This window comes from Drosophila eugracilis, unplaced genomic scaffold (assembly GCF_018153835.1).
Source record: "Drosophila eugracilis isolate 14026-0451.02 unplaced genomic scaffold, ASM1815383v1 contig_2154, whole genome shotgun sequence".
In the NCBI taxonomy this organism is placed as follows: domain Eukaryota; kingdom Metazoa; phylum Arthropoda; class Insecta; order Diptera; family Drosophilidae; genus Drosophila; species Drosophila eugracilis.
In genome coordinates, this window is record NW_024573038.1 from 3,763,826 (window position 1) to 3,777,759 (window position 13,934).

General features: G+C 36.5%; 2 protein-coding genes across 2 annotated transcripts; one reads left to right on the top strand and one right to left on the bottom strand.

The window, feature by feature from the left end:
- Positions 1 to 1,552: 1,552 nt before the first annotated feature.
- Positions 1,553 to 2,729, top strand: LOC108108423 (period clock protein). Its single transcript, XM_017216475.1, has one exon. The coding sequence runs from the start codon at positions 2,376 to 2,378 to the stop codon at positions 2,727 to 2,729; it is 354 nt and encodes a 117-aa protein (XP_017071964.1). The 5' UTR covers positions 1,553 to 2,375.
- Positions 2,730 to 3,081: 352 nt separating this feature from the next.
- Positions 3,082 to 4,706, bottom strand: LOC108108452 (elongation of very long chain fatty acids protein 4-like). Its single transcript, XM_017216505.1, has 4 exons — positions 4,516 to 4,706; positions 4,164 to 4,326; positions 3,512 to 3,683; positions 3,082 to 3,451 (listed from the first exon to the last, which is right to left on the bottom strand). Exons 1-4 carry the CDS (start codon positions 4,683 to 4,685, stop codon positions 3,150 to 3,152), a joined length of 807 nt encoding a protein of 268 aa, XP_017071994.1. The 5' UTR covers positions 4,686 to 4,706; the 3' UTR covers positions 3,082 to 3,149.
- Between the last annotated feature and the right edge of the window lie 9,228 nt (positions 4,707 to 13,934).

A 13,934-nucleotide genomic window follows, 5' to 3' on the forward strand; every position in this document is an offset into this window, starting at 1 on the left:
CATCTTCAAAATAAACAGATCGCAGTTATAACTAAAAAAATATTAGAAAATTTATTTTCAAATTATTTATAGATTTTGGTAAATAAAGGTCATAAAAATTTCATTTCAATCGAAATGCAAAAATTGGTTAAAGGAGTAGTCTTTGATATAACCGACCTGACCAACTTATAAGTCAAAATTGTATTATTTAAAGCGGAGCACATTTTTCCTGCTTATAATGTCAAAGAAAATATTTTCTTTTCTGATTTTCGCTATTTTTCTCTTTTCCTCATGTACCACATTTACAAAAGAGTTGGCACGGTGTGGAGATTGCACTGAAGTTGCCGATCACGCGTGCAAAATTGAGGGTAGAGCAGGATATTTTGTTGCTTATATCGCGAAGCCAAGTTGGGAATCGTCCTTTGATTTTCCCTTGTTTACCTCTGCTATGGGCAAATGCTTACCTAGTGACTTGCATATTAACGGTATTGAGAGTAATGGCCAGCCACGTATGCACTAATCTCACATTATTTTACAGCTGATGATGGATACAAGTACATATGCGTTTGGTCAAGAGAACTTGGTTGTCAACTTATAGCCCCCCCCAATGAAGAGGAAATTGCCTGCGGAAATTGCCGATCGGATCCAGATAAAGGTTGTCCGTGTAAGGTCAAAAAGCATGAAGACACATCTCGATCCGAGCGACTCCACACCAGCTCTAAGCAAGTTATAGTTGGTGCAAGTTTTGTGGGTCTGATAACTTACATATGGAAGTAAAGCAACTGGGCTTCCTTTTAATGATTTTATAGTCATTTTCAAAGTGTCCATCTGCTCTTAAGAATGCTGTGATCTCGGAATGATATAGGCCGCAAGTTTTTTTTTAGCATCCGGCGACTCTAAAGCCCACAAACCGCAAAAAACTAGAAATAGGAAGAGTGATCCTTAACATTGTATAAATAAATTTCAAATATGAAATAAAATATATAAACTAGAAAGTAGCCATACGTATTCTGGAGATGCCACCGCAGCTCGAGGTGATTTCTGATCCGGCCCACTCCAACACCACTTTTACAGTCTTGGTAATCGACTATAGCGCTTACTTCTTTATTATTATTTAATTATTATATATTTTAAATGAAAATATCATATATAATATATTGTTTAACAGAAATTTAGTTTTACTAAATTACAAAGCGAAAAGTTGGTCGTTGCTTTAGAAGTTGACAAACGGTTAGCAGAAGTTAGACGAATTCATATTCCATAGGTAAATTATGATACGCGTAACACACACAACAGCCATGATATGCATAGAGCTGGAGTGAAGATGCTCGGATCGGTCACTTTCATAGCTTGGCTGTTGTTGTGTTTCATTACACGGACAGTCGGGTTCACCAGTAAATTCGCGGGTTCTGCAGAGTGCACAGTTTCTTGGGTTACCATTCTTAGGAGTTATTACTTGACACCCAAGATCTTTTGACCATACGCATATATATCGGTATCCATGCGGAGCTGTAAATAACGGTTGTAATAGTCAATCCGTATTATTGCTCAGAGCAATTCTCAGTACCATTAATCTTTAGGTTGCTTGGAATGCAAACACTCATATTAGACGTTTGCTGTGGAAATTCGGAGAACTTTAAAATTACTTCATAATTTTTTTTCATAGTTTTATATAGGCCTTTTCCAACATAATATCCCGGGTTTACTTCAATCGTGCACTTGCCTTTGTTTACCTCAGTGCAGTCTCCACATAATGCCAGGTCTTCATTAAATGCGCTACAGAAAGTATATAGGAAAATAGAGAAAATAAAAATTAAAAAAGTATGATTTTTTGACATTTTAAGCTAAAAATAAGATGTTTATTTTGATGAAAATAATTTTGACTTCTAACTTTTTCAGGACGAGTATATCAATGACTACTTCATTAGCCTATTACCTCATTTCGATGAGCTTAGTCATTAGCTTGACTAACAAATGACATAGTAAAGTTTAGATAGAGATGGTATTACTATTTAACTGGTTTTTATGTATATGAAACCTTATGTTTTGAAACTGCTATAGTCAAGGGCATGAAGTAAATACATACATAACCAACCGAAACTCTGTTTAATCTCATAAAGCGTGTACAAAAAGTACACATTTGCTTAACTAACAGTTTGGCTATTGCTGTCTGATTTTCTTGTAACAAAAGAATTCAATTAAAGTTATAGCTAGAAAGAAATAAACACTATTTTTAAGTAAGTAGCGGAGTAGGGAAACTTGGTCGTTGTAAATTTCCACTCTTTCGACCCAATAAGACAGTGTGCGTGTTGGTGCTAGCGGGGGTATAAATTGGCTGGGAGCATATTGAATCCACACACAATTCTTTAAGTATCACACGTTGAATATCTTTGAAAATGAGGTTCCTTCTTCCACTGACTTTGGCAGTGGTGGCCATTTACTGCTTCTCCTTTGTTGATTCAGCCACCTCGGACGACAAAGCAACCACCAGTGGAACAGGCACTGGCACTGGTACTGGAACTGGAACTGGAACCGGTACTGGCACTGGCACTGGCACTGGCACTGGCACTGGGACTGGCACTGGGACTGGTACCGCAACTACCACTACAACAACTCATGCTCCGACCAGCACCTCCACTACAACCAAATCACCGGTGCATCATAGAAGGAGGCATCATCGAAGACGTCGTATCCTCCACAGAATACGCATTAGGCGTGCCGAGGCCGAGAGAAGACGTCGCCGAGGCTAATCTATAAAAAATTTGATATGAATATCTAAATCTCTTATAAATATATATATATATATGAAATAAATTAAAAAGAAATTGTACTTTGAATTCGTTTTTTTATGAATCATAAGAATGGCCTTTTAAATCTACAGTAAATCACAGATAAACACTCTTATATGAGACAGAAAAATTAACTTGATTAAAATAAAAAATTTTCAAAGACCATCAAGAATTACTTTACTAAATATTAAATTAAAAGTATCTTCTGAATGTTTTGAATTTAAGTTAAAATGTATATAAATATAAAATGAAATATACAGTTTCTTTTAGAAAAATTCCAATGAAATGATCACATTAAAAATTATAAGCTTAATTTGCTTTGCATAAATAACGAGTGTGATTAAGAGTTTTTATTTCCTTGTGTAACAATTATTAATTGGTTCACATCGCTTTTTTGGTATCTGCTGATACCTTGTAATTTTGAGCATAGAATCTGCCAAAGAGGAAGAGGAAGGGTACCATGTAGGCACCTCCCGACAAACTTATCCAGGTCCCGTACTCGCAGCCACGGATAACTAACTGCGCTGCCCAGACCAAGCCAATGGTGAACTGCAGCAGCTGAAGACCGGTCAAATAGCGCTTCCACCAAAGGTATGGCTGAATTCGAGGACCCAGGACACTCAGAGCATAATAGCCATACATAATAATGTGCACGAAGGAGTTCATCATTGCCGGAACAAAAGCTGCACGAGCAATGAAAATGTAGTTAAAACTTTAAGCCAACAGAACTGCGGAATACTCACTCGAACCCGTTGGCTTCCACTTGACGAAGACCCAGCACAAGATCAACATGGTGCTATGGTGGTATACGTGGAGGAAGCTCAGCTGCTTCCACTTATGGCGCAGGATGAAAAAGGCCGTGTCGGCGAATTCCAGTATTTTTGAGATGTAGAACCACCAAAGGGCCGCGGCAATCTGTTTTACAAAGAGACTCTCTCTCAATTTGATTCTGTCAGCCGGCCTGCGGGCAACTCATACCCTTTCAGATGCATGATATATACCTCAATTGATCATTATCATTTTGTGATTTACAAAAAATGCGAGTCTAACCATGACTAAATTATTTTTTTAATGTCTTATGGCTCCAAAAGCGACTCTTTTTCGTTTTTATTTGCCTTTAAATATGGTTAAAAGAGTGCTGAGATTTGTCTAACTAAAACTGAGTCAGTTTATTTGCTTATGCCACGGTAATAACACTTATCAGATTTATTTTGAACTTAAACAGCTCAACTTTTTGTAATTGTGAAAAAATAGCGGAATTTGATTAAAAAATAACAAATAAAAAATAAAAAAACAATATTGGTTCATATTTTAAGACTTTTTCTGCTAGGGTATTCGAAACTTCGGCTTCCGAAGTTAGGTCGCTTTGCCTTTTTTTATTTGGCACCAACTTACACGCATTTCATGTGGGCTATAGCTCACCAGACACGGCTGACAACCGAAGCTATAGTCGAGGGTCCGCGATGAGATGAAGAGCTCTAGGCAAATGTGGGCATTCAGCAGGGCCATGGCCAAACTGTGGCAGAACAATGGCACTCGCAGCTGCAGCGGCTTGTTCCTGTACACAGAGAGAAAAGATAGATATTAATTTTATACAAAAATACCACAGTGTAATGTGTTATTTCTCTCCAAATTCGGACCTAAAATTGTTCATGAATCTACCAGAAATATTATCATGCCACATTAATTCTTTTCGGTGTATGGTAAGGATAGCTGATGGAAGTTTGGATGGATGACCCGACCTCACCTGGCTGTCCATTTGGGCCCATAAAGTACCATCAGCAGATAGAAGGCCAGCAGAATGGGCACATTCCAGAGCGATTCGACCAGCGGCCATGTGCGAGTCCGCTCGTCCGGCTGTTCCCCAAATGGAAACGAATAGCTGCCAATCGTCGTACTATTTCCATCAGACACCATCGAATATGGACTTTAAGAACTCCCAGATGCGACTGACTAAGCTGAGCTCCAGACTTTGGGATCTTATATACGGACTTCAAAACTTTGTTTTAATTAGATGTCGCTGGAGCATACCTAAACGTTGGGGCAGGTCTGGCGTTTACCTTTAAGGCTTTCAATTAGCGTTTTATGACTGCTTTTCAACTGGTGCCTAAGGTCAAGATTTTACTTCTTGGGTCAGTTTAAGGTGTCATTAGATAAGTTTCCCAGCTTACATTTCTAATAAATCAAATTTAAATAATAATATTTGTTTTAAGAAAGTTAAGTTTTCGTTGGTTTAATTTCCAATTTTTGGTTATAATATAAAGTACAAATAATAATGTTCTATAAATCACAAAAATGGATAATAAAATCAAACAACTTTATTAATATAACACAAGTCCGATGTATTTTATTAGTGATAAAACAATAAATGGTTTTTTCTTGTTTAACTATATTTATTTTTATTTAGTCAAAGGACTCTTCACAAACAGCATATCCAGCCACATCCTTTGTTGTCGATTTCTCATTTATTTCAACTACATTGGAATCTTGATTAAGCAGATGCATTCATTTTTCGATTGCCTCTTAATCAATGAAGCGTTAAATATAGTTACGTACATATATCTTTTGTGGCGCACCATCATCAATATTGAAAAGTGCAATTGCAGGAGCAAAAATAACAAGAAAAACAATTGGAAAGCACAATAAAGTGTGCAACGTGAGAAGGGTTTGCTGATGGTGATGGGAATGGCAGGTTGATGGGACGGCGGAAAAATCGGAAAAGTCGGAAGAAAAGAGGTTATCCTGAAAGCCAAAAACGAAGGGCAAACATTTCACTAAGACTTTCAAAGAAAGTGTAGCAGTATACGAAAATACTCTATTCTGGGGTAGGTACCTTAACATGATTTTTATGATTATGATTTGTAATTTTAAGCTTAGTGATTAGAGTTGTAATGAAACTCGTTTAATTTCTAAGACTTTGCACTTGCACTGTTAAATGTTTTAAGAACGTATTATTATCTCAACAAAGTGAAACTATTTTATAATTTTTTTCCTAATTTAACTGGACCTTAAAAGGGTACATAGATTTCTATAAAGCTTGCCACATGGGGTCCAGTTGTAAGTCCTCAGCGCTGGTAGATGTTTGCGCTTTTTCTGGCTCTTTGCCCTTCCATGTCTCCGGCTTCAACTCCATTTTCTATTATTGTTTTCTTTATTTGAATTGCAGTACGTGTTTGCACCTTGGGCACTTTGTGTTCCTGGCGCTGCTGTTTACATTTTGGATGCCATCGGAGCAGCTGCGTCCAAAGGGTTGAGCTCCACATCCACACATCCGATCTGGCACTTCCACATCCGCCTCCATTCGATGTTTGCATTATTATTATTTCGTAAGCCTTGTTCCGGAACTCGTAGAGCGCAATTGTATCGCAAGTTGACCGCAGCAGTTGGACCCATTTTATGGGCTCAATCATGGGGTTTCGGGGAGCGATTGTGGAGTGCCGCCCTACGAATCAAGCGTCAATATTCATTAAAATAATGTCACAATTCAGCCCCGAAATGGGTTCAGTCCCTGTTTTGGGCTTCATCTACATGGTATGGGGCGCAATCGTCTCCCCATCTGTGGTTAACCGCTTAGCTTTGCCCATCATCGGGAGGTTGCACATACATATGCCATCATGTCCTGCGGCTACGCGTGTCCCCTCAATCCACCCTTTCCCATCTATATACTCATTGTATATATCCCTCCCTTAGCCCTCTGACCCCCTGACTGTGTGTGCTTACGTATGCGTGTAATCGAGTTAGTGTGATTGTTTAAGTTAACACTAGGACTCTCCCAAACTATCTTCAACAATCTTTTTTATGGGAACGGTTATCCAAGATTAAAATATTAAAAAAAGAAATTCAATAAAATATCTCTTTAGCATAATCTTTCTTAAATATTAAATTTTCTAGCGATTTATTTTAGAAATCAAATTTTTAGAAAATACATTATTTAAGTAATAGTGTTTAGGCCTTGGGCATTGTAGTTCAAAAAACATTCCTGCAGTCTCAGTGTATCTCTAATTATTTTGTATCTGCAACAAAATAACTTTCCTTTAATGTCGTGAAATAAATCTAGTTAAGCTAGTAAAGTATTGGCTTTATTATTCAAATATAAAATTAAATAATTTACATAACTGTGGTTTTTATGAATAAGACGGTCTAAAAAGCTTTCCAAAATGTAGACATCTATTTTTTTACTCTCTGTACCACCACAATGTAAACGATGCTTTTCGCAAACGGCGAATACATTTGATAGATGAATGACATTCTGCCTGGTTGATGGTATTTCGTCAGTTGCTCCGTAGCCCCTCTATTTGATATTTGTGAATACCGATCCATTCAAGCGTTCACAGGGCACTGAATAATTTATATTTGTAGAGTGAGGTTTGGATGCAGGGAGTTCCTGGTGGGTGGCCGGGTACAAAGCTCCACCTCGGGCGGATCACCGTGCTGACATTGTCGCCCCGAGTGGATCACGTGGTTTATTAAATAGATTACAGTTTTGTGCCCCGAACTTTATGCTGCCCATTCGACTGGACAAATGTTTGAAGAACACTAAAATAAAAAAAGCTATCGTTCTTCTGTATTCTCAAATAATTGTTGGTTTAAAAAAGCATACAAACTAAAAAATGGATTTTACTAAATTTCAAAACTGTTTAGAATTTTTAAATTCGAAATATATTATAGGGCTTTCTTTTTTCCAGTGCATACACTAGACGCAAGACTGATGTCAGGTTCCCCATTGTCAGCAGCAGTCGCATGCATGACGAATTCATGGAGGTCCATTGCAGTTTTTGTCAACTTTGACCCCGCTGAACCCTCAAAAGCAAATTCATACATACATATGTAAATGTATCTGCGTTCATCGGCTCAAAGCTAAAAAGTTAAATGAACACATAGACTATGAACAACTTTATGGAGAATGCGATAAGAATTGCATTGGAACTTTCATGGGAACAGCAAAAACAAAAGAACTGCGAATATTTTAACAGAACAGAGGCTGATCTAAAATTCCTAAAATATGTCTCTTAAAAATGTATTAAATTAAATTTTTTAAATTTATACAAACCATTACAAACTGTCTTATTATAGGCAGCTAAATTTGGAATAAAATTTCTTGATGTTTAGGAAATAAACCATTTTATTTGCACGCGAATAAAAATAAGCATCAGTACTATTATTACCCAGTGGAAAGTGTGCTGGACTCATCATTATATCAATATATCAATGAAGTGACAAAAGGGTAATAACATCCAGCAGGTCAAGCTGCCATCAAGGGATGTGCTTTCTTCCATTTTCCTTGATTTCCTCACTTGAAAAATATTTTGATGTCTTAAAGGAGTAATTCTTATTTTTTGAAACAAAAGCAGGGAGTAGGAAATTTTGATCCGTTACTAACAAATAATTATGTTACTGGCATAAGTAAGTGCCTATATTTCAATAATATTTTTTAATATTATTTTATTTTTTTGCTGTGCATTCTTTGGCTTGTTATTGCATTGTGATTTCCTTGTTGCTGTTTGCGGGGGATTATTGAATGCGAATGACCTGACCCAGTGGCTTCTCCTTGGCCTTCCTCCACCGCCATTGATGCTGCTGTCCTGTGGATGTCCATTGTCGTCTCGAATCGCTTTTTGTGTTTACTCGCATTTCCTGCACATTTCCGGCTCAATGGGAATGTGGCAAACTGTTCCCCGATGCTCGCAGGAGCATGAGAAATTGTGGGTATGATTGCTAAAATACCTTGTGCTTTCAACGGTATTCCTGCGACGGGCTTAATTTAGATTGAAGCCCTATTGGTTTTTGGTCTCTACCAGGCTGAATCTAGTTCATTTCGGTGTCACAGATCACTTTGCTCATACTCGAAGCTTCCTGTCTTAGTTGGCTGGACAAGTAGTTTTTAATTGACTTTTTGGTCTCTATAATATCGGGCATAGAAATGTATGTACTAAATCGATTCACAACGAGATTGCCTTTTTATAAAATAAAACAGTATACAAATGTAATATTTATTTATTTTTAGAACATAGGAAAATATAAGTCCTTGCCTAGTCATGAACATAAATAGTAATAAGGAATCTATCACTTTCCTTATGCGAGTCATTTGTCTACTTATATTTTTTTTTCCTCTTAGCAGGTGCAACTGCGCGTGACAATGTGTGCAACACATTTTATTTGTCTTTCCGTTGGTTAAGCTGACTCTTTTTGTGCCATCACCCATACGCCACGTTGCCGCATCGCCCTGATGCGCGTTACTTGCAATACATTTGTCATGGCTTTGGGATGCTTAGATCGGATGTGGAACAACGGGTGTAAGGTTGGAGTGGAAAGGAAAGGAAAATATGTTATAGGATAATGCCATCTGCTTGGCTGAGTATCGAATCTAGTTTGGGGTATCCAAAGGGCATACCTACATCCAACGAAATTAATGGTTTACCATTTTGTTATCAAGGTTTGAAAGTCAATTTGGCTTTTGATGGCTTGATAGATGCAAGTGATATTTTGTACTGTTAATACTTCAGGAGATGGGGTTTGCCCTGCTCAATCTCAACCTATGATGCTTTGTCTATATGAATAAAACTCAACCCCAAAAGTACCTCAAACACCTAATAAATATAAATCGGTTTAAGATCTGATGAATTAAACAAATAAATATGTATAGTTATATATTAAGCTGACCAGTTACCAAAGATTAAATAAATATACAGCATAATCAACTGAATGGCATTTGAATTGAAATTCAGCAATCGGCAATTAATTTGCTTTCAAGCTACCTTCGAGTCACGAAATAAATGTTTATCCAACAAGCAATTGGTTTAATTTTAGACCAGTAACTGGAAAAACAGCAACGAGAAATAGCTCCTCTAGCAAAACGATGCATGTTAATTACTTTAAGCCAAACAAAGTTAGTATTACGACCACAAGAAACCCCTTGGTCCATATCCTTCGTCTTTGCTCTGTGCCAAATTAATTAAATTGAGCTAAGAAAATTTACAAACACGTTTTAGTGAGGAAGAAGCAAGCCAGCATACTCGCAATTTTTAATTGCATTTTAATGACTTTATTCCGCTAAAATATGCCAGAACACAGAGAAAGAGCGAGAGAAAGCGAGTGAGTGAGCCATTAAACTGATTAATCTCAGCCATTGACACCTCGAGGCCGTAATTAAAGTGGCCCAAGCCAAAAGGATTCCATCATAACTCGACAGGCAACGATATAAGTCCTGAAAAAAATGCAACTTTCTATTGAGCTGGCTGTTTGTGTGTCAGACGGAAATCGAGGGGATATATACTATACTATAGTTGGAACAGAAACAGAAACAGAACTAGGGAACATGGCCATGTGGCATGTGGCAGCTACAGTGGCATGAACAAAAAGTAATTCCGACAATTGGCAGTTTCACAAAATAACTTTGTTGCCGCTGCCGCTGCCAGTGGCCCAATATAGCCGACACAGCATATATAACTAATACTCCCAGTTGGCAGCTGACCACAGACCAGCCATCAGACCAAATATCCAACCGCCCCAATCCATTCCACCCTCTTCCCTCGAATCGAACCGATGGACAATAAAACAAATCGAATAGAACTTCATTTTCTCGAACAATTTTTTGTTCGCTTTTCTTCTTTTTTTGGGGCGGAGGTTTGGTGTTGGGCGACGTGTTCGGTTTTGTGTTGTCGCTGGCTGTGTGAAAATGGCCATAAAATGTGAAGGCAAAATCAGTGTTTAATTAAGTTATAAAAATGTTTTGGTCATTTAAGCCCGCGTCCAAGAGAATGTTCGATGGGAAATGAGGCTAGTCGAAACTTCACTGCGGATTAGCGAGTTTTTAATTTATTTTTGCGGCTTTAAAATGAATCCTAACTTGTTGGAAATATATAAAAAAGACAGAAACCAATTATAGAACATTTTTTATATAATTAAGGAAGAGGAAAGATATTTGAAAAATTTATGTTCTTAAAATAGGAATGAATAATAACAAAAGATTTTGGTTATTAAAGCGAACTTTAAACTTAAGCAGGTTATTAAGTTTAAAGTTCGCTTTAAGGTTTTGTATTATTTTGACTAATTTAAAATTTTTTTCAGCTTGGAGACACAGTTTCACGTCGCATTCCTGGCCACAAAATAAACTTTCAGGAAAAGTACTGCATATTTGCAGGCGGCACTCAAAAATTGCTTACCACCACAGCAGCCATTCTGCATTGCTTTTTTCATTTTTAGTTTTTTTTATTATTATGGAAAGGAATATTTATGAGCATTTATACATACCCTAAACTTTGGTTGTTTGTTTTTCGGGGTATATGAAAATTATGATTTCGTTTGACGATCTTTTTTTTTTGTAAGAGTTATCCCTTTAAGAATACCTTTTAATATAAGTAAAAATGTGGAATTTATATAAAAAGTTTGTAATAAAAGTATAAATATAATCTATCTCATTGTAGATATATTGTTATCAAACAACAGGTTATTCCTTACCTTAATTTATCTTATATAAATGCATAAAACAATATAATATTATATATTAGATATATCTTAAGTTATATATTTATTTATAGAATAAAAATGTTACCAGAGATAGAGTTCTGAAAATGGGTATTAGCCTGGTCAGCACTACCATTGCTCTTTGTTTTCTATATATATGAAATTCGTATGAGCTGCTGCAGCTTACTTATTCTGCAACTTCTTCATCCGTTTCCTTATGCGAATGTGCATGCTTAAGCTGCTTTTCCACGCACACACGCCCGAGTACAGAGGAAAAGCGAGGAAAGCCAGGGGAAAGGCGACGGAAAAACAACACATTGAGCTGAGCTTAACGGCTGGCGCATAAGTTTCAAAGTCAGCATGGAAGGTCCGAGTCTCAGTTCGACTGTCTTGCAACTTTTGCAGCGTCGTCGTCTTTTGACTCAAAACGGTTATACACGTGGAAAATTAATTAACTTATAATAAAAAAAATTAAATAATAATGTTATTATTTATAGTTAAATATTTGATTCCTGTTTTGTGGTGATATTTAAGGAAAACTGTTAAGATTGTTAACAGTGATTTTTAGGACAAACTAGTAAGACCTTCATAGAAATATGTTATAAGCTGAAACGAAAAGTTATATAAGTTAGTTATACGAAATTTAATAACTTACAACTATTATAACAATTATTATATTATATATTATATCACAGCTTCCGATTTCAAATTTGCAATACGATAATGTCTTTCTTAAAATTAAACATTTTTGTTTGTGTAGGAAAAGGGATTGGTAATGGGTCTCGGGATGAGTCTAGGGAAAATTTATCTGGGCACGTCGTCTGTGTATTTCAAATGCAATCCATTGTACTCAGCTGTGTGAGTGTTAGTGTGTGTATATGTGTCGTGCTTTATGTCCAGTTTGTTGTGTTTGTGTTACCAAAATCCCCTCTGGGTGTGCGAGTGTGCGTGTGTGAGAGGGCTTGAGAAATAACCAACTTGGGGCGCTGCGTTTGCACTTTGGGAAACTCTTTTAAACGCCTCTCGCAAACGCATGTTATGCTGCAATTTCAACAAGGCCATTGGCCTGGCTCTCAGCTCGTAAATCTTCTTAGCCTTCTAGCTCGCAATTAAACCATCTAAACTATCAAGCTTATTTTAACAATTTATACTCGTTTGTTTTAGTCTTTTTCTTATTTCGGTATGTATGAGGACTAGAAATTCAAATAGATTTTACCCTGAAACCTGAATTCTAGGAATATTGTGAGTTTTAAATTTGAATTTGCTAATCTACAATATTGTAAATAACATACATTACCCACCAAATGCACAATAAAATAAATAAATAAAGTTGATTTAATGATGATTTTTAAACTAAACGCCTTTACAAGTTAGGTTTCTAAAAGCTTATTAAAAAAGAAAGTATAAGAAGTTAAGTTAATATACAGATAAAAAGCTCCTTACTCGATCAACTGACTTCACTTTTTCATAAATTGAATTTCGCTTCAAGCCGCAATACGCCAAGGATCATATGTAAATTAGCCTTAAGTTCATTTGGCTCAAACGGCAAACGCGAAACACGTAATTACAACGAGCATGCGAAGTGTTTGATTGAGAGATTGGCCCTGATGGTAATCGAATTTCAATGGAATTATAATGCGGCAACCAGCAGACGATGACGGTGACATTGGCGATGATGATGTTGTGTGGTTATTTCGTGGGCATACAAAGGGTTAAGGGTCAAGGGGATAGAGGGGAGTCATCTTTGCCGTCTTGGTCAAGAGTAGAGGATAAGGTGTGCGGCTAATTGGTTTGCTGTTCGAAAATTAATTCAATGCTAATTATTGGCTAACATGCACACAATAAACGCAATTATAATTACGCAACAGCAGCGGCAACAACTACAAAGACTGCAATTAGGTTTGCATAATGCATATTTGCATTTTCTGTTTCGTCATTGTCAAACACAATACTCCGTTGTTGTCATTTGTTGTTTGCTGTTTTTTGTGGATTTGCTTGCTTTTTTTCGGCTTAGCTTAATTAATCTGTCAACACTTTTGGGGTGGCAAAACATGACTGAATATTCCTCATTTAGCTGCGTCAGCAAAATTCATTAGTTTCGATCAATTTGCTATTTGCATGAACTTCTGTTAATCGTAGGTGCAGGTAAGTTATTTAATTGTATTTGTCTTTGGCTTTTAATAAATTTTAGGGGAATATTAGATCAAAATTAAATGAATTAACTCTTAAACTGAACTATTCAGGGTATAAATGATAATTAAAACTAATTTGTTATTATTTTTTAGCTGGTGAAACTCTTTCATCAACCCTTTTAATATTGCATGAAGTAGTGATAAATAGTTTAATATAGAGAAGATTTAAACCAAAATATGCGAAAATTTTAAAATCTTTTTCATGAAATTTGAAAAGTCTGTTTCAAAATCCAATTCCCCACTCAAGCCACTAAAGCTCAAAGATAGTTTAAGTTGCAACTGCCCTACAGCTACTCAGCGCATTGAAGCTAATAAACATCAAAGTTTATGCAACAATTCTTTTGAGTTTCACCTGTCAGACACACAAGCACACCCACAGGATTCCCAAACACAGGCACAAACGTCGTGTACATATTTGCACAGACACGAATGCATAACTTTTGGTTTTCGGTTTGACATTTTGTGGTTAGATTTTAATATGTGGCAAAGTGAATGAAAAGTTACGCAGGAC